Source organism: Scyliorhinus torazame, chromosome 1 (assembly GCF_047496885.1).
Source record: "Scyliorhinus torazame isolate Kashiwa2021f chromosome 1, sScyTor2.1, whole genome shotgun sequence".
Taxonomy (NCBI): domain Eukaryota; kingdom Metazoa; phylum Chordata; class Chondrichthyes; order Carcharhiniformes; family Scyliorhinidae; genus Scyliorhinus; species Scyliorhinus torazame.
In genome coordinates this window covers 52,065,443-52,085,812 of record NC_092707.1, presented here as the reverse complement: position 1 = coordinate 52,085,812, position 20,370 = coordinate 52,065,443, and the positions used below count along the sequence as shown (strand labels likewise).

At 47.4% G+C, this 20,370-nt stretch overlaps 1 protein-coding gene across 2 annotated transcripts in view; it reads left to right on the top strand.

Moving 5' to 3' along the window:
- Positions 1-20,370, top strand: part of rasal1a (RAS protein activator like 1a (GAP1 like)) — a 386,120-nt gene that overhangs the window by 10,123 nt on the left and 355,627 nt on the right. For both annotated transcript variants that reach the window (XM_072492394.1, XM_072492310.1), the window contains exon 3: positions 11,146-11,259. In XM_072492394.1, coding sequence (XP_072348495.1) covers positions 11,146-11,259 — 114 coding nt within the window. The remainder of the gene's footprint in view (positions 1-11,145; positions 11,260-20,370) is intronic.

The window sequence follows — 20,370 nt, the reverse complement described above, 5'->3', positions numbered from 1 at the left end:
TTCTGTGGCGAGTTTAATGGGCGATTAATGTACAAATGTGGCAATTTGCTGCAACTCATGGGATGGTTAAGGACAAGCTGGCAAAACCAGTGGCGGAACTTCACAAATCGGTCAGCAACATCTGAAGATTCACAATTCCCCTTAAAAATGGTCAACCACATTCATTGTTCAGCAAAATCTGACCCAATATATATAGTATTTTCAAGTCTTCTAATCATCACATGCCAAGCGCCGCGTGTGAAAGGTGACAGGATCTCATTTCTGCCAGGTGTTTTTCACAACCTGACAATTGGCCATCAATTTTTTAAAACATAATTTGAGTCAACGCCACTGAATGGCACCCATTCCGCACTTGCGGAATTCAGAGTGTGCACCCGATAGAAAGCATCCTATCGGGCTGCATCACAGCCTGGTATGGCAACTGCTCGGCCCAGGACCGCAAGAAACTTCAGAGAGTCGTGAACACTGCCCAGTCCATCACACAAACCTGCCTCCCATCCATTGCCTCCATCTACACCTCCCGCTGCCTGGGGAAAGCGGGCAGTATAATCAAAGATCCCTCCCACCCGGCTTACTCACTCGGACAGTTGCCTGCCCGGTGCTAGGGTGCGGGACATCTCTGACCGGCTTGAAAGGATACTGGAGAGGGAGGGGGAGGATCCAGTTGTTGTGGTCCATGTCGGTACCAACAACATAGGCAAGTCTAGGAAAGAGGACCCGTTTAGAGGTTATAAAGAGCTAGGATTCAAATTAAAAAACAGGTCCTCAAGGGTCATAATCTCCGGATTACTGCCCGAGCCACGTGCAAATTGGCATAGGGAGGCAAGAATCAGGGAAGTTAACACGTGGCTGAAAGAGTGGTGTGGGAAAGAGGGGTTCCTTTTCATGGGACACTGGCATCAGTTTTGGGACAGGGGGGACCTATACCGTTGGGATGGTCTCCACCTGAACCGACCTTGGACCAGTGTTCTGGCGAAAATAATAAATAGGGTGGTCAATAGGACTTTAAACTAAAGATTGGGGGGGAAGGGAAAGTCAGGGAACCAAGAGGTGAAGTAATCAGTGGGAAGCGTAGCTGCTTAGGTATACAAAAAAGCACGAAAAGACAAAACTCAGGCGAGGTTATGATAGTCCCCATCCCACAAAATATGACACAGTGTATGGAAAGGCTCAGTAAACCAAGGTCCACCACACTAAGAAAACAAAAAGGGACAGTCAATAGAGAATTAAAGGTGCTATATTTAAATGCGCGCAGTGTACGGAACAAGGTAGATGAGCTTGTGGCCCAGATTGTGACTGGCTGGTATGATGTGGTAGGCATCACAGAGATATGGTTGCAGGGGGTTCAGGACTGGCATTTAAACATCCAGGGATTCACAACCTATCGAAAAGACAGGGAGGTGGGCAGAGGGGGCGGGGTTGCCTTGTTAATTAGGAATGAAATTAAATCAATAGCACTAAATGACATAGGGTCAGATGATGTGGAGTCTGTGTGGGTAGAGTTGAGGAACCACAAAGGCAAAAAAACCATAATGGGAGTTATGTACAGGCCTCCTAACAGTGGCCAGGACCGGGGGCACAAAATGCACCACGAAATAGAAAGTGCATGTCAGAAAGACAAGGTCACAGTGATCATGGGGAACTTCAATATGCAGGTGGACTGGGTAAATAATGCTGGGTAAATAATTCAAGAAGGGAACAAGGAAAAAGATGGAAAATTATAGGCCAATTAGCCTAACCTCGGTTGTTGGCAAGATTCTAGAATCCATTGTTAAGGATGAGATTTCTAAATTCTTGGAAGTACAGGGTCAGATTAGGACAAGTCAGCATGGATTTAGTAAGGGGAGGTCGTGCCTGACAAACCTGTTAGAGTTCTTTGAAGAGATAACAAATAGGTTAGACCAAGGAGAGCCAATGGATGTTATCTATCTTGACTTCCAAAAGGCCTTTGATAAGGTGCCTCACGGGAGACTGCTGAGTAAAATGGTATTCGAGGCAAGGTACTAACATGGATTGACGATTGGCTGTCAGGCAGAAGGCAGAGAGTTGGGATAAAAGGTTCTTTTTCGGAATGGCAACCGGTGACGAGTGGGGTCCCGCAGGGTTCAGTGTTGGGGCCACAGCTGTTCTCTTTATATGTTAACGATCTAGATGACGGGACTGGGGGCATTCTGGCTAAGTTTGCCGATGATACAAAGATGGGTGGAGGGGCTGGTAGTATGGAGGAGGTGGGGAGGCTGCAGAAAGATTTAGACAGTTTAGGAGAGTGATCCAAGAAATGGCTGATGAAATTCAACGTGGGCAAGTGCGAGGTCTTGCACTTTGGAAAAAAGAATAGAGGCATGGACTATTTTCTAAACGGTGACAAAATTCATAATGCTGAAGTGCAAAGGGACTTGGGAGTCCTAGTCCAGGATTCTCTAAAGGTAAACTTGCAGGTTGAGTCCGTAATTAAGAAAGCAAATGCAATGTTGTCATTCATCTCAAGAGGCTTGGAATATAAAAGCAGGGATGTACTTCTGAAGCTTTATAAAGCATTAGTTAGGCCCCATTTAGAATACTGTGAGCAATTTTGGGCCCCACACCTCAGGAAGGACATACTGGCACTGGAGCGGGTCCAACGGAGATTCACGCGTATGATCCCAGGAATGGTAGGCCTAACATACGATGAACGTCTGAGGATCCTGGGATTATATTCATTGGAGTTTCGGAGGTTGAGGGGAGATCTAATAGAAACTTACAAGATAATGAATGGCTTAGATAGGGTGGATGTAGGGAAGTTGTTTCCATTAGCAGGGGAGACTAGGACCCGGGGGCACAGTCTTAGAATAAAAGGGAGTCACTTTAGAACAGAGATGAGGAGAAATTTCTTCAGCCAGAGAGTGGTGGGTCTGTGGAATTCATTGCCACAGAGGGCGGTGGAGGCCAGGACGTTGAGTGTCTTTAAGACAGAAGTTGATAAATTCTTGATTTCTCGAGGAATTAAGGGCTATGGAGAGAGAGCGGGTAAATGGAGTTGAAATCAGCCATGACTGAATGGTGGAGTGGACTCGATGGGCCGAATGGCCTTACTTCCGCTCCTATATCTTATGGTCTTATGGTCTTCCAAATTCTTCCATCGGGCAGGAGATACAGAAGTCTGAGAACACGCACGAACAGACTCAAAAACAGCTTCTTCCCCACTGTCACCAGACTCCTAAATGACCCTCTTATGGACTGACCTCATTAACACTACACCCTGTCTGCTTCTTCCGATGCCAGTGCTTATGTAGTTACATTGTATTTCTTGTGTTGCCTTATTATGTATTTTCTTTTCTTCCCTTTTCTTCCCATGTACTTAATGATCTGTTGAGCTGCTCGCAGAAAAATACTTTTCACTGTACCTCGGTACACGTGACAATAAACAAATCCAATCCAATCCAATGCAATCAATACACTATAAAGGCAAAAACCAGGAAACTCTCATTGTAAATCTGTTTACCCTGTTGGATTATTCGAATGGACCATTAGATTGTGAAGCAACAATAGCCTAACAAGGTTTTTAAAAAATGTGATATCCGTTGCTAGAAACTTCCACCATACCAATTTTCCTCTCCCAGCAGATTCAAGAGGCTAGTCGAGTACCTGGTAAAGCTGCTGTGATAGGGATAAGGCCAGCTGGTATGGTATCACCACCATCAGTGTCGCAGGAGGACTGAATGGAGGTTGCTATGACTGCTAATCCATCACTTTGAACGGCAGGCTGACCTCTTTCTGCTGGTACTAAATCAGAAAGGTGATAGAATTTCATTTTTCCAACTAATACCAGGATGATAATGTCACAGCTCCTGGCAATAAAGCTCTTCCAGCAATTAGTACAAGTGCGGAAATCTCACCGATGCTGTCCTTGGGTCTTTTAGCAATTTGAAGCAAAAACACTGTTGAATTGGATTGCAGTCTTCATTTTCTTAATGGATGCATAAGCACCAGAATTGGCTTGGAGATGAATTGTAGACTTCCTTTCTGTTTAAAATGTTCTGAATTTGTTCATGTCTAATCTGGTTGATGGAACAGGGGATTATGGGTTGATTAAATAGAGATGTTTAAAATTATGAAAGGATGGGACAGAGTAGATATAATCAGACTGGTTGAAGGGTTTATAATGCAGATTAAATGTTTAATCAGATAAAAGGTATCAGATTTAACACTCTAGGGAAGCCAATTACGTTTTTGAAGTGGCTACTAAAAACCCATAAGAATTGCACAGATCAATTTACCTGCTTGTGCCTCAGAAGCTCACATCTGTCCAGTTGAGAATTGGGAATTTGCTATATCAGGGAATACAGGGAAGCTACCTGCATCCCATAGTATCCTTCTTATAATGTTAGTGCAAAAGTACATTGCATGGACTGGTCTGACTTCATCTCCTTATTGTCCTGCCCTGGGGCAGAACCTTTAAGAATTTTAAAGAATTCTTTTGTCCTAGTTATGTGTCAGATCTTTTATCCACATATTATGGAATGCAAGAATTAAAAACATTAAAAACATTTTAAAAAATTAAATTTAGAGTACCCAGTTCACTTTTTCCAATTCAGGGGTAATTTTGCGTGGCCAATCCACCTACCCTGCACATCTTTGGGTTGTGGGGCCGAAACCCACACAAACACGGGGAGAATGTGCAAACTCCACATGGACAGTGACCCAGAGCCGGGATTGAACCTGGGACCTCGGCGCCATGCAGCCGCAGTGCTAACCACTGCACCACCGTGCTGCCACAAAAACATTAAAAATTGCAAGAACCATAGAACTACATTATTATGATGATTGCGATGTGACTCATGTTTCAAACATAAATCGTATTTGCCTTGTTAATTAAAACGTGCTGTTATTTATTCAGCAACAGTGGCACAGTGGTTACCACTGCTGCCTCTCAGCGCCAGGGACCCGGGTTCAGCCTTGAGTGACTGTCTGTGTGGAGTTTGCACTTTCTCCCTGTGTCTGTGTGGGTTTCCTACGGTCGCTCCGGTTTCCTCCCACAGTCCAAAGAATTGCAGGTTAGGTGGATTGGCCAATTTTCTATCACTTATGTGGCATGAATGCTAGCTGCTACCTGTGAGCAAAAACCTGCAGCGAGATTCTCCGCGATCGGCGCGATGGCCTGACGCCGGCGTCAGAAACGGTGCGAACCACTCCGGCGTCGGGCCGACCGGGAGTAGCGGAATACTCCGCACTTCCGGGGGCTAGGTGGACACTGGAGGGGTTGGCGCCGCACCAGCCGGCGCTGAAGGGACTGTGCGAGTCCGCGCATGTGCCAAAGGACCGGTGTGATCCCGCGCATGCACGGAACCGCCGGCGTATTCTGCCGCATGCGCAGGGGGTGTCTTCTCCGCGCCAGCCATGGCGGAGCCCTACAGGGGCCGGCGCGGAAGGAAGGAGTGCCCCCATGCCACAGGCCCTCCCGCAGACCATTCCCCCCCCCCCCCCCGGGGGTTGCATCCCCCCGCATCCCCCCGAGGACCGTCCCAACCGACTTACCTGCCAGGTCCCGCCGTGTGTGACCATGCCTAACCCATGCCGGCGGGACTGGCCAGAAACCGACAGCCGCTCAGCCCATTGGGGCCCGGAGAATTGCCGGGGGGGGGCACTCCCAACGGCCCCCGACCGGCGTGGCGTGAACCCCGCCCCACCCAAAAACCGCCGCCGGAGAATACGGCAGCCGGCGGCGGGGCGGGTTTTGCGCCGCCCCCCGGGAATTCTCCGACCCGGTGGGGTGTCAGCGAATCCCGCCCCTCCTGAGTGCTGTCCAAAGCCTGCTTTACCAAGGCGTGGAGGATGGTGCATGGAGTTAGAGATTATAGATTCATAGAGGAACAACTCTCTCCTGACCTAAAGTTGCAGGAAAGATTATTGGTGAAGCAGCTGAAGATATTTGCATTTGTACAGGTGCCTAAAGATGTCTAATATAATCTCCCACTTCTTGTGGGAGAGTGCAAAATAGAAGATTTAGTAGTGCTGAACAAATGTGTGGTTGAAAATAAATATGTTTTGAGGAAATGAGAGAAAAGGAGCAAGGTGAAAAGAGAAATGGGGATGTCTTTGCCATTGTGGGTGCAGGGACAAGGCACACGTGGTCAGAATCAAGGGACAGCGCAGGGCCTGAGCTGGGATCCATAGCTGGAGAGAGTAGCAGAAAAGGGCCGAGAGAAGCCCGGATTTATTACAAGAGGACAGTGATTTTGAATGCAATTGGTGATGGGGACACGAGCAGAGATTGTCAGAGACAGGGGGCTGGATTCTCCAAAAATGGGGCTATGTCCTCACACCAGGGTAAAAACGCTGGCGTTTCACTCGTGACTTTCCTTCAAAAAGTCAAGAGCGATTCTCCTACCTGCAGGGGGCCAGCAGGGCCCTGGGGAGCTGCTCGCAGATCTGGCTGAGGAAACAGCCCCCGCACGTCCGGTCGGGCGTCCGCGCATGCGCATGGCGGTGGCCTGCAGCGGCTGTCCCGTGCGACATGGTGGACTCGGATTGTGGAGCGGCATCCAAAATGTAGGCCCCCCCTGAGATGGAACGCGCCCGCGGATCCAAGCCGCCCGATCGCCGCCCCGGCTGCCTGAGCGGCCCCCTCCGCTGCTCGATCCCCCCGCCCCCCCCACCAGGGCGGCCGCAGACTGAGTCCGCAGCCACCACCCAATGTTCCCGACAGGCAATACGTGGTTAGAAACACGATGTTGGGAACTCGGCCTGTTTTCCCGGAGAATCGCTGGGGGGGCCACTATCAATGGCCCTCAGCCATGTAATCAGCGCGCGATAGCGACGCCGGCCATGATCCCGCGTAAAAATGGATTCTCCGTCCCCACGCCAAACACGATTTCGGCATGGGGCAGCGGAGAATCCAGCCCAAGATTCTGATGCTGCTTATGGCTGGACAGAATGTAAGAGAAGTTTTGAAATCTGTGTAGGATGGGGGTGAGGTGGCCTGCGAGGGGAATTTGAATGTCCAGGTAAGGAAATGATGCGCAAGGGTTTCAGCAGTGGGAAGTGTGAGCCAAGAGCAAAAGCGAGCAAGGTCGCGGAGGCGGTCTTAGTGATGGATTGGATTGGGGAAGGATTGAATGAGAAACCAGGGAAAAGGATAGAGTTTGGGTAAACAACAGGAGCTGTGTGTAAAGGCTTCAATTTTCCCACTGTTCAATTGGAGAAGAGACTGACTCCTTCACAGCTTGAGATCAGTACAGGAAGGATTTTGATGTGAATAGAACGGTTAACCATATGTTCTATATTACCTTCCATAATCTTGATCATGCACCATTTTAAAAAAAAAACATCCTTCATTCAGTGAAGCCAGTATTTGACATTCTAAATGCTTCTCAGTTAAGGGGTTTGCGCAATACGATCTGCTCTGTCCACGATCTTCCATTTTCAAAATTCATCCAAGTCTCTCAATATCCTGAATTCCCCACTTTATTACCCATCTGATCTGATGGTTCCTGTTGGTTTCCAACATCCTTCAGTGTCATTTTATTCCTTTTGTTAATTATGCTGCTAATTCACTTTCCAGACAGACTGACAAATCCTGTAAAATTATTCTGCATGTGTATTACTTCGTTTCACCATCTCCATGGTGACGCTGACTGTCTTCCCCACTTTTTAAGATTCTGTCTTGGTAGATTTTGGCAAGCCTTCTACACCTTCATTTTTGTCTGCTTCTGCGTTCAACATACCTTAAAATATCAGTCTTTCCAAACATTTTGCACTCTGACGTTATGGTTGAACTTGTCTGTGCTAAACATGGGCTTGGTTTCCACTCTGTTGATGCCATTCACTTATTGTTTAGGCTATTGCAGTAATTCAATTGCATTAAACAGATTTTTCAATCCTTACACTTTTCTATAATTGTGCATCAACATTTTAAACATTTCAATGAGTCAGTGTGGTTTTCTTTCTGCCGTTAATTCTTGTGTCTCACTGACTGATATTTTCAAAGCATTTATTAATCAGAGGAACTACTGCACATGTAAAACCACTCGGCACTCAGATATACATTTAATTTTCAGATCAGGATGAATTTTTAAATATTCTTTCACAGGGTGGGGATGTTGCTGATAGGGCCAGCATTTGTTGTCCATCCCTAATTGCCTTTGAACCAAATGGCCTATTAATGGCCACCTAAGGGCCCTTTCCCACTAATTTTGAGGCTGGTGGGCGTTGGATCAAGGCGCTGAATCGAAAAAGCAAATTTGCCCAATCTCGGATGGGAAATGGTGATGGTGGGGGGTGGGGAGTGCCCTTCAGATTTGAGGCTCCCTCCCTGTAATAATCCACAGGAGGCAGGGAGGGGTTCCATCACTACACCAGTATTTATTTGCAATAACTATATACAAGAGCAGCTCCAAACAGTGCTGCTAGCATTCCAGTCAACTTAAGATGCCTCACAAAGCTTACACAGGTGCTTATATGGGCCCCCTCAATGAGCTATCATTGAGGGGGAGCTTATACTCCAATTGGCCAACCAATAATGCCAATTGGAGGCCATTACACTCCCCTTAGGGACTTGGGAGTTCTGGCCCTCACTGCCCCACCCTGATCTACTCCCCGACACCGAGATTGCTCGCTTCCCCCCCCCCCCCCCCCTCCCAAGGCATCCCTGACCCTTCCACCCCTGGGACCTGCCTGTTGCCAATCAACGCTCAATTTAGCGTTAAATGGTGGCAGGCCTATTTGAGTTGGCGGTAATGCGTTTCCCACCGACTCCGAGGACAGTCGCCATTACTGAGACTAGCTTGCAATTCCAGATTTATTATTTGATTTTAAATTGCACCAGCTGCCATGGTGAAATCTGAATCCGTGGCCCCAGAACATTAGCCTCGGCCTCTGGGTTATTAGACCAGTAGCATTATCAATTAGCCATAGATCAATTAAAATGACCTTGCAGCTTTAAATTCAGACAAAGGTGCAAGACATATTGGATGACTGTGTTCATGTTGGTTTCGGCAGGACTGAGGCCACTTCTTGATTAGCAACTAACCCTGCCTTTCTATTTCTATGATTAGCGATGTAACTGGTATTGTTGCTGACTTTCTCCTTGGTTCAATTGCTCTGTTTTATTACCTTTGCTCTCGAGTCGCCAGGTATCTTTATGATACCGCCACGAGGTTCAATTCCGAGTAATGATCAATAACTCAATACACCGATTAGTAAGATTCAAATCAAAGCACATTTATTATACACAGTAATCGCTACTCATGCACAAATTCTACGTCTAAGCTACTTCTACAACTAACAGGCCTATACTTAATTTCGGACTGGCCCACCAGGTCAGGGGAACAAATGGCCTTTCGTTCAGGTTCTGAGTCTGCGGGATTCGAAGTTGGTATGGATTGGTAGCTAGGAGCGCCTATCTCGTAGCGAGCATTGGATTAAGACTTACTTTGTCGGGAGTCACTGCACCGGTCACGGTCAATGTTGGTTTGTGTTGCTGGGTGACCCGGGTAGGACGCAGAGGTGAAGAGAGAGCGATTTGAACTTGGGGCTTAACTCTTATAGTCCCCAGGGGCTTCCCGCCTTTCGGGGCGGACCCTGTACCTGGTCCCAAGTGATTGGACTTTGTCCCAATCGCTCGGTTCGATTTTCTCCAATACTGGAGCGGGTCCCTGATTGATGGGTGGTCTTGAGGTGCTCGTTCACTTCCTTTGTGTTGGCTCCTGCTGGCGCCGAGGAGTCTGGCTTTGCTTTGTGTGTCCAAAATGTTACTTATTGTTCCCGGGGATTGCTCATCAGTATGCCGATGGCTGCTACTTTGTTATGCTGATGGTCGCTGGTATCGATGTTGTCTGGCCTTTTCAGAGGTAAATACGCAGCAAACCTGCAGCTGCTGGTTTCAGTCTTGTTGGCTGACTTTCCCATCAGCCTTTGCCGTTCGCCATTTTAAATCGGGAGTTGTCCAATTTAGGTGGCTACACTATGAAGGAGTCATTTACTGGTCTCATTTTAATGAATTGTCCATTTTAGGAGTTTTCAGACTTATTGGCCAGAAGTCTCTGGCCGTTGGGATTCTCTTTTCCTGCTGGCCATGCACCTGGCCTGTGGGTTTTCCCTGCGGCCTGGGGAGGCTTCAATGCAAAATTCCATTGACAAGTGGCAGGAAGATAGAATCTTGCCGATAACGAACGGCGCGCCGCCGAGAAACATGTGGTGGGGGACCGGAGAATCCAGCCCACGGTGTTGTCTGATGACATTGAACCAAATTGAATTGTTGCTCCTGCGATATGTGTACAAATGATCCATTCTCCTGTATACCTATTGCCTTCTAACACAGAAGAAGCCTTATATTTCGATACGTGGTTCTGTTCTACAATAAATAGCTACTGTTCAGATCCTATGCCTCTGAAACTCTTCTTTCGGCAACCACAACAACATCACCTTCACGTATAGTGACTGATCCATAAAGCAACATCCATTTTGTGCACTTAATAATTCTGCAAAGAGCAATGATGTAAAGGTCTAGTTAAACTATTTTTGGTGTCAGTAGATGGAGAAACCCTGGCATGAAACCCAGAAGAATTGTCTATTGACTTTCAAGCAATGCCTTGCGCTCTTTGGTTCCCTGCGGTACAGGCAGAGACGGTTTTCCAATGTCTTATCCAAAGGATGGAGCCTTCCCTCGGTCACACACTAAAGTGCATGCTAGATGTCCTTTAGGGAAGGAAATCTGCCATCCTTACCTGGTCTGGCCTACATGTGACTCCAAACCTACAGCAATGTGGTTGACTCTTAACTGCCCCCTCAAGGGCAATTAGGGATGGGCAATAGATGCTGGCTCAGCCAGCGACGCCCACGTCTCATGAACAAATTTTTAAAAAACAATTTTGGCTGGGATTTTCCGTCCCTTGGAATCTTCATAGGCAGGAATTTTTTGGGCAGGATGGAAAAGTTGACAGACCAGCCAAAAGTCCATTGACTTCGGGATGGGAATTTCTAGTCATAGGAATGGAAAATTCTATATGTTTCTATCCTGGGTTTGGGATTAAGCCCACAGTTCCCTGACTCAGAGAAGAGAAGTCTACATATTGAATCAGCTGATACAAAAGCTTAGGATAGGATGAATTGCTGTAGATTGTAATCCATTGTTTGCAATGTTCTGATGATTGTTGCTTTAACGTTTAGAACCGCTACAGTATGGAGGAACCTAAATCCATTCTGGGGTGAAGAATATACTCTTCATCTACCCATGGGCTTTCACAACCTCTCGTTTTATGTAATGGACGAAGACACTATTGGGTAAGTGAGTTCAAATTTTATTCGTATTAGTATCTAGACTATTTGAGACACCTTTTATTCAAAAAATGTTTTGAAAAGATGACAACAAAAGTTACCGGTCGTTTTGTGTTTCTAGCAAAAGCCTAGAAATTGCGGTTGATGTGTTATTTGGGTTTGAACTCAAGATGAATGAAAGTTTAAAGGGAAACGGATTTGTGCGTGTCCACTCACAGCTTTGTTCTGCTCAGTGGGTGACATGCAGGCAATTACTCCTGAAAGGGCACTGGAAAAACACAAGGCAGAATTCTCACTCCACAGAATTGCTCCAGAATTGGGCTTTACGGAATAGTAGGGAGGGCCAATTTCAGAGGCCGATGGCTGAATTTTCCCAGCCCCACAGGTGTGGAGCTGAAGGCGGGGACTGGAGCAATGTCTGAAAGCTTTGGTTCAACCTAATCCTGCCTCCAAGTGCTTTTGCTGCAGGTGTGGTCAACCTGGCAGTGGTGGGTAGCCAATTGGTCCAATTAAGAGCTCGTTTGGAGGGTGAGGAGGCCGCTGGTGTCTTCCCAGTGATGGACAGGCTCCCTTGAGTCGATAGGCTGGAGACAGCTCGGAGGTGGCCTCCTAGTGCCAGGCAGCAGAGTATAAGGCCCAAATTTACTTTATGATTAATTCTGAATGTGCAAACACGATTTTTGAGCTTCTTCAGTAACTAACATGTTTTCTACAGCACTTCCACACTGATTGCCTGCAGAGAGGTTCCTCCATGTTGAGGCTCCCTCGCTGTTTCCTGTCTACCTCAGCGGCACTCATCTCTGGTGGGATTGTCAGCCAGGCATCCCTGCAGGCCTTTCCGTTGGGCTACCTGCTTTCCCAGTCCACCTTACTGGTTCAACTTCATTGAATTAGGTTCTAGGAGTTCTTCATTTGTCGCGTTTGGGAAGATCACAGCCAATGCCCTACAATCTCATCAGTAAGGTTCCTGCACAGGCAGTTGGGAGAAAGCACATCCTGAGTGTGTCACAGCCAGAGTGAATGTGTGTATTTGGGGAATTTGGAGCGCAGTGGGAATTCCGTGGAGAGGGGAAGGAGGTGCTTTTTTTGCTTTCTTATTTTTTAATCTTCAGAGTGGCCTTGCTCTGCTGCAGGAGTAGGGGCTAAAAGTGAGAGAGCTGATTGGTAAATAGTGGGTAAGTTGTTTTTCTCGAATGTAAAGCTATATTATGGAAAGGTAAGAGTTCTAACATATTACAAAAAGGTACCTTAAATAATTTTCTAATTGGCATAAATTTAACTTAAGAGCCTTTTTACAAAGAATATGGCTGGGGAGCTCAGTCCTATGTTTTGCACAGCCTGCAGTATGTGGGAATTCCGAGATGCTCCTCGCAATCTGTGAGACCACATTCGCAGGAAATGCCACCGGTTTGACCAGCATGAGTGCCGGGTTTCAGAGCTCAATCGCAGCTGGAGGCAGAACGGTGCATCCGGGAGGCAGAGAGGTTCATGGATAGCATCTTTTTAGATGTGGTGAACCCACAGCTTAAGGAAGTACAGTCCGTGAGGGAATGGGCGACCACCAGTCAAAAAGAGTGAGGCAGGCAGGTAGCCAGGAAAGGCCCAGTGTGCATTTCATTCAAGAACTGTTTTTCTGTGTTAGAAAGCGGTGAGAACGATGGTTCCTCTGGGGAGTGCAGCCAGAGACATGTTCAGGGTACTATGGGTGGCTCAGTTGCACAAGGGGGGGAGGAGTAAGAGCGGAGGAGCGCAGATAGGCGTTTTTGTGGCTGAAGACGTAACTCCAGGATGGTGTGCTACCTCTTTGGTGCCAAGGTCAAGAATGCCATGGAAAGGCTGCAGGGCATTCTGAAGGGGTAAGGTATAAACATAGAACATACAGTGCAGAAGGAGGCCATTCAGCCCATCAAGTCTGCATCGACCCACTTAAGGTGAAGTCAAAGATCGTGGTTCACATTGGTAGCAAGGACATAGGTAGAAAGATGGATGAGGCCTTGCAACAAGAATTTAGGAAATCAGGAGGCAGATTGAAAAGCAGAACTTCAAAGGATTTAATCTCTGGATTATTCCCAGTGCCACGTGCTAGTGAGTATAGGAATAGGAGGATAGAGCAGATCAATGTGTGGCTGAAGAGATGGCCCGTGTAGGAAGGCTTTGGTTTCCTCAATCACTGGGTCCGTTCCTGGGGAAGGTGGAACCTGTGCACGTTGGACAGGTTGCACCTGAATCGGAATGGGACCAACATCCTTCAGGGGAAGTTTGCTAGTGCTGTTGGGGAGGGGAGTTTAAACTAATTTAGCACGGCAATGGGTCATAGTGTGGAGCCAAGTGGTGGTGTCGGCCCTAAGGGTGTGGGGGCAGTGGCAGAAACATCTAGGGCTGGAGGGTGCCTCAGTGTGGGCACCGATCTGAGACAACTGTAGATTTGCACCGGTGGGGCTGGACGCTAGGTTTCGGGGGTGGTGGCAGGCAGGGATTGTGCGCTTTGGCAATTTGTTTATAGGGGGAAAATGTGCAGAGTTGGAGGACCTTGAGGAAGTTTATGAGTTGCCCAGGGGAAATGGCCTTAGGTACCTGCAGGTTCGGGATTTTGTAAGGAGAGAGGTGCTGTCCTTTCCTGGGCTGCCGCCCCTGGGGTTGCAGGATGAGGTGCCGCCGGAGGATGAAATAGGGGAGGGGAAGGTGTCGGATGTTTATAAGGAGTTGATGGAGTAACGGGGTGCCCTGGCGGGGGACATTAAGAGGAAATGGGAGGAGGAGCTGGGAGGGGAGGTGGTGGCTGGGATGTGGGCGGAGGCCTTTTGGAGGATGGACGGATCCTCGTCATATGTGATGTTAAGTCTCATCCAGTTCAAAGTGGTACAGAGGGCTCATGTGACAGTGGCGAAGACGAGTAGGTTTTTGCAGGGGTAGAGGATAGGTGTGGGCAGTGCGCCGGGGGGGGGGGGCGTGAATCACGTCCACATGTTCTGGGCATGTCCAAGATGAAGGGGTTCTCGGACGTGATGACCAAGGTTCTGGGGGTGGAGGTGGTTCCGAATCCAGAGGTGGCGATATTAAGGGCGTCTGAAGACCCGAGAGTCCAAGGGGTGAGAGAGGCCGATGTTTTGGCCTTTGCTTCCCTGATACCCCAGGGATGGATTTTGCTCGGGTGGTGGGACTCGGAGTCGCCGAAAGCGGGGGTGTGGGTGAGCAACCTGGCGGAATTCCTGAGGCTGGAGAATGTGAAGATCGTCTTGAGCGGGTTGGCAGATGGGTTCACCCAGAGGTGCAAATCATTGTTTGATTTCTTTAAGGAGCTTTGAGAGGTCAGAAAGGGGTTAAAAGGGACCGCGGGATGTGAGGAGGGGTTGACGTCAGGGGAGCGGGGGGTGTTGGTTGTTGTATTAGGGTTGAACTGAGTGGCTTGTCGGCCATTTCGGAAGGCAGTTAAGAGTCAACCACATTTATGTGGGTCTGGACCGGGGGAATAAGGATGGCAGATTTCTTTCCACAAAGGACATTAGTGAATCAGATGGGTTATAATCTAAAGTGAAAAGAACATTTGAAACTTCTCACTGCGAGTTGAAGGCTTTCGCCTCATCTGTAGTCCTTTTGCCAAGGCATTGCATCAATCGTCTGTCTCAGTTGCAGTGTTGGGCTGCCTCCATTTTAAATGCCCAATCCACTGGCTTAATTGGCCTAAAGCAGAAGTTGAATGAAGTAGCGTCCACGTTCATGGGCGATATGGTAGCACAGTGGTTAGCACTGCTGCTTCACAGCGCCAGGGACCCGGGTTCAATTCCTGACTTGGGGCACTGTCTGTGTGGAGTCTGCACATTCTCCCCGTGCCTGCGTGGGTTTCCTCCGGGTGCGCCGGTTTCCTCCCACAAGTCCCGAAAGACGTGCTTGTTAGGTGAATTGGACATTCTGAATTCTCCCTCAGTGTACCCGAACAGGCGCCAGAATGTGGCGACTCGGGGCTTTTCACAGTAACTTCATTGTCGTGTTAATGTAAGCCTTGTGACAGTAATAAAGATTATTATTATTATTATTCTGAAGCCTCCAGTCGGCTCCAAAAGTACAAATCGTTAAAAAATCTGCCTTGCAGCAATAACTTGATGGGGATGGGCTAAACAGGTTGAGGGTCGGACTTCCACCCCTCACTGGACAGGAAATCCCACTCTCTAATTGGTTGGCAGCCTTGGTAGTCAATTCAGTAGTGGGCACTGTTGGGGCTACAAAGGATCCTTGGGAAGAACACCATGGCGACCCAGGAGCAGGTAAGTCCTGGGCTTTCAGGGCAGGGAGGGATTGGAGAGCACAGGGAGGTGGTTGGGGGGGACTGGGCTTTGGAGGACAGTTGGGGAGGAACAAAGGTGTGGCTGACATCTTGGAAGGGGTGTCACCGATGCAAACAGGGTACCCCGATTGATGTGACCCCCCTTCCTTCCCACCTTTTCAAAGAAGTAATTTCAAAAATGGCGAATACATTCTGTCCCCCCTGGGGCACTGTGAGACTAATGATCTTCTGAGGGGAAAACATTTCATCACCTCCATCTTAAAAGGGAGATCTCTTATTAAACTGTTTCCTCCCCACCATTCTAGTCTTCCACACAGGAGGTAACAACTTCCTGGTGTCCACACTATCAAGTCCCCTCAGGATGTTTTCTGTTTCAATAAGATCACCCCTCATTTTTCTCAATGCCAGTGGGTTTGGACCCAAACTGTTCAACGTTTCTTCATAAGGTGACACGACGTGTTTCTCAGTGGCGGGAAGCGGCCCGTCATTGGGATTTCCCATTGAATCCACCCCACGCCACCGGGAAACAGGTAGCGGGGGTGCGTTGCCGACAAGATTGGGCAACCCCGCCGGTGTGAACAGCCTGAAGATCTTGCTCAAGGAGTTGAAGACTCATTTAAGGCATAGAAGGAGGCCATTTGTACCATCTAGTCTGTTCTGACTCTTTGTGGAGCTATCCAGTGTGTAATGTTATCCAGAAGGAAATGGCTCTTAAATAGCATGTTGAAAAGTGCATTGTCTGTTTTTGGAGAAGAATTGTAGTTTGTGTGTGTGAAAAACTATCGGGGTTTGGCATTCATTTGATTATGAAAGGCGCGTTTAAGATAAAAGTAAGTTCTATCAGCTCTGGATCCTTGCAGAATAAAATTTATTCCACGGCTGTTTGAATAAAGTAAGAATTTATGCAAATGTAATTTTTTTCCTCTGCAATTAGTAGAAACACATCATATATATTTATATTTTCAAAGGAGTAGAATCTGGCTATTTAGTCTTAGGTATGGTTTGTTTCAGGCAAATTGTACAGATTAAATAGTAATTATCTGAAGGTTATGCATTAAAATCCAATGCAAATCAATACTGAGTGTAGTTAATTTATTCTAATAAGTGTTAATTCCAAATATTGACACCAATGTCAGCCATTTCCATTGTTTTTAAAAAAATTTTTTTATTCTCCTCCATTTTCACATTTTCTCCCACAATTACATCCATCAACAATAAACAATAATCAGCAAGATATGTCAGTCCCCATAATAACAACGATCCCATCTACCCACCAACCCCCAAACATCAGCCCGCATGTTTACATAAACAAATGACAAAAAGGAATCAGGGATTACCCGTAGTCACCCTTAATCTTACACAGCTCCCCCCCCCCCCCCCCCCCACCCCAGGTCTCCAGCTCCTCCCGTCCACTGCCTCTTGTAAAACTCCTCCCCCAACCTCGGTTCCTTCCCCCCAACTTTCCACCCCGGCTAGACCACTCGGACCCTGTTCTGCCAGGCTCCGATGGCCGCAGCCCCTCCCCCCACCTCACTCCCATTCACTGGCCGGCTTAAACCGGCCAGCGTGGTGGCCCCCCGCCCGGGTCCCTTTCCCACTTGCCCGGCCCCAGGAAAGCCCAAAGATCCCCTTTTAGCACACAAACCCCGCATATCCACCTACACCCCAAAGAACTCTCATTTCGAGTGAAAGTCCCGTCCCTTCCCTTGTCCAAATATATACCACATTGGCTCCTTTAATCTCTACACCCGCGCGCAGTGATACAAAATAGAAGAAAATACAGTCATGAGGTTACATTGGCACATGGCCATTCCTCAATTTGTCAGTTCTGCCACAGTCCTTCTGCTTTCGCAAACTCCTCCGCTGCTTCCGCCGTTCCAAAATAAAAGTCCCTGAGCTTGTAAGTCACCCTCAGCTTCGCTGGATATACAATGCTGCACCGCACCTTGCTAATGTACAGTGCCCTCTTCACCCGGTTGAAGGCAGCCCGCCTCCTTGCCAGCTCCACCGTAAAGTCCTGGTATACACGTATGCCAGCTCCAACCCACTGCACCACCCGCTTCTGCTCGGCCCAGCTCAGGACCTTCTCCTTCACCCTGTACCTACGGAAGCACAGAGTCACTGCCCTTGGCGGCTCACTCGCCTTTGGTACAGGCCTCCACGACCGATGAGCCCGATCCAGTTCATATCGGGAGGGATCCTCCCCTTCCCCCAATATCCATTTCCATTGTTAAAAGCATGTCCTAAACAGCGCTTATTCAGTTGTGTTGTTTCTACACACATCTAACCTTCCCTTGGAATTGCTATCTTTGGCTGCAAACCCTACTATTACATTGTTCTGTCAGGAAATTTGATCGGTTGAATAGTGGAGATAAGCTCCTCTTTCAGTTGAACGTGCTATTATCATCTTCCGTGTGCAAGCAGAACGGAGAAAGTAGACAGGGTGGGTATTTTTGCAGACTCTGCCCCAATACGGCCTTTTGGAATCTTTGCCAGTGGCTCCTCCCCATGATGCCAAAACGTTAGGAATAAGATAAGATTCTAAGAATTAGGTGCAGGCTAGGCCATTCAACCCATCGAGCCTGCTCTGTCATTCAATAAGGTTGTGGCTGACCTGATTTTAGCCTTAACGCCCATTTCCTTCCTGACCCCCATAACCCTTGTTGAGCAAAAACCTATTTAACTCAGCTTTGAATATATTCAATGACCCAGCTTCCAGTATTCTCTGTGGAATATAATTCCAAAGACTAATAGCCCTCTGAGAGAGGAAATTCCTCCTCACCTTCATCTTAAATGGGAGACTACTTATTTTTAAACTGCGCACCCCCCCCCCCACATACTTCTGGAACCCCAATGAGGGTTATCCTCTCAACATCTAGCTTCTCAAGTCCCCTCAGAAACTAAGGCCCTTAACTTCCTGACTTCCCAGCATTGGATTTGGGAGGTACCCCAAAGATGTGCTGGGGAATCCCTCTCAAAGGTTCCCAGGTAAGGGATTGCATGGCAATTGTCCAAAAGCGCTAACTTCCCCTGGATAATGAAATAATTGTGCTATGCTGGGAACCATCCGACAAAGCGATTTCAATCGCGAATTTCAGATGGTTCCGTCAGTGTTACGCTAATAGTTACGCTGAAAGAGTTAGAAGAAATAAAACAACTTCTAACTTCAACATAACTATTTAAACACCTAGACACGTCTCCACTTGGGATAGCCCCCATACGCCCCACTGCCCTAGGGGACTCCCTCATCCCCTCCTACTAAGCAACCCTCCCATGGTATTCCCCACCCCTGAACTCCACAGCACCGACCTCTCCTCTACTCTCATGGCATTTCCCACCCACCCCAACGTGACTCCCTGATCTGACCCCAGACCCGACTCCCCCAACATGACCTGACACTGCCATGATCCGAGTCCACCTCCCTCACGACCTAACCTTTTTGATAGGAGGAATAAGGATTCCACTTTTCCTTGGAAGGTATGAACCTAAATTGGCCGTAGGGGCAAAGAAATTAGCTAGTGTTGCAACACTAGCTGAAACATCATTAAGAGTGTGTTAACATAGTTTTCGACGTTCATTTCTAGAGGCTGAGAATTCAATGTCAAGGAGGAAATATTACATTTACATGGAAACTTGAAGTCAATGGAAATAAAATTCAGGACAGCCATAAAGCGGGCTTCTGGTTAGTCAAATATTGCACCCTATCACAGCATCAAAACAACCTCTGTATTAACTACTTTACATTTGAACACTGAGATCTGAAATTTCCCCAGCTCCACAAACCCAACTTGGCAGGAAGTTCCCTGGAACAATGAATTTTTGTTCCAGACGGAGCGGGTGAAAATGGGAGCCGTGTTGGGTGACCCTGGAACAAGTGCGGTGGCTGTCAGGTGTCAGAGGCAACTGCCGGGTGCACTGGCAGTCAAAGTTTTTTTAATAAAAGAACAATAAAACATAAAACCGCAAATCTTCACCTCCCACACACTCCCCATGCTCCATCTATGCCAATCCATGCCATCTCATGCCCCTCACATGCCCTCATGACACCCATACCCTCCATACCTACCTATGCCTCTTCACCCAACCCCCATTGCCCTTTATAGTTTCTATGCTAATTTTGTGCCAGCCCATGCCCCCAACCCTTTATCCTTACAACTACCACGCCAACTCACTCAGTATCCACCATCAGCACACCTCACAACAAATGCTGAGATGAAATAAAATAAAGTTATTAAGTGTCAACTAATCGAAAAAAACCACTCTTGTTGAGTTAAATAAACAATTCACTACATTTTACTTTATTTAATCCCTTATTAAAACAAGAATTGAGACCCATTTCAAAGGGTCTGTTGCCACTTGGAGTGGTCAATCAAACTGTAAACAGAGAGGTACTGACTGATAATGAAACATTGTTAAATCAGTCATGCAGCATTAATTCTGCAATGATGTCCCTCAGGCTTATGTCATCAGACAGAATAAACAGCATGCACTTTTTATGAAACATTGCAGACTGTCTTTTTTCAAATATCTAAAGGGCAGACGTTTTAAATGCCTTGACAGCTTGGTATTTCCTTTTGACAGTTCTGATGAGCTTGACAGTTCAAGTGAACCAATCAGTTTATGCACTTTTTACACGCATTCGTGATTACTTTTAACACTCCCACCGGGCACCCAACCTTCCCAAAGCTGTCCTGGGATCATATCCAAAAGAGTATTTTACTGCTCCAAAAGAATATCCTGTTGCCCAACCCACCCTATAAGGTTTAGGCCTGCTCCTACAAGGTCTAATCTGCACACATTGTATTTCCCACTCATAGCTGACAAAATCCTATATT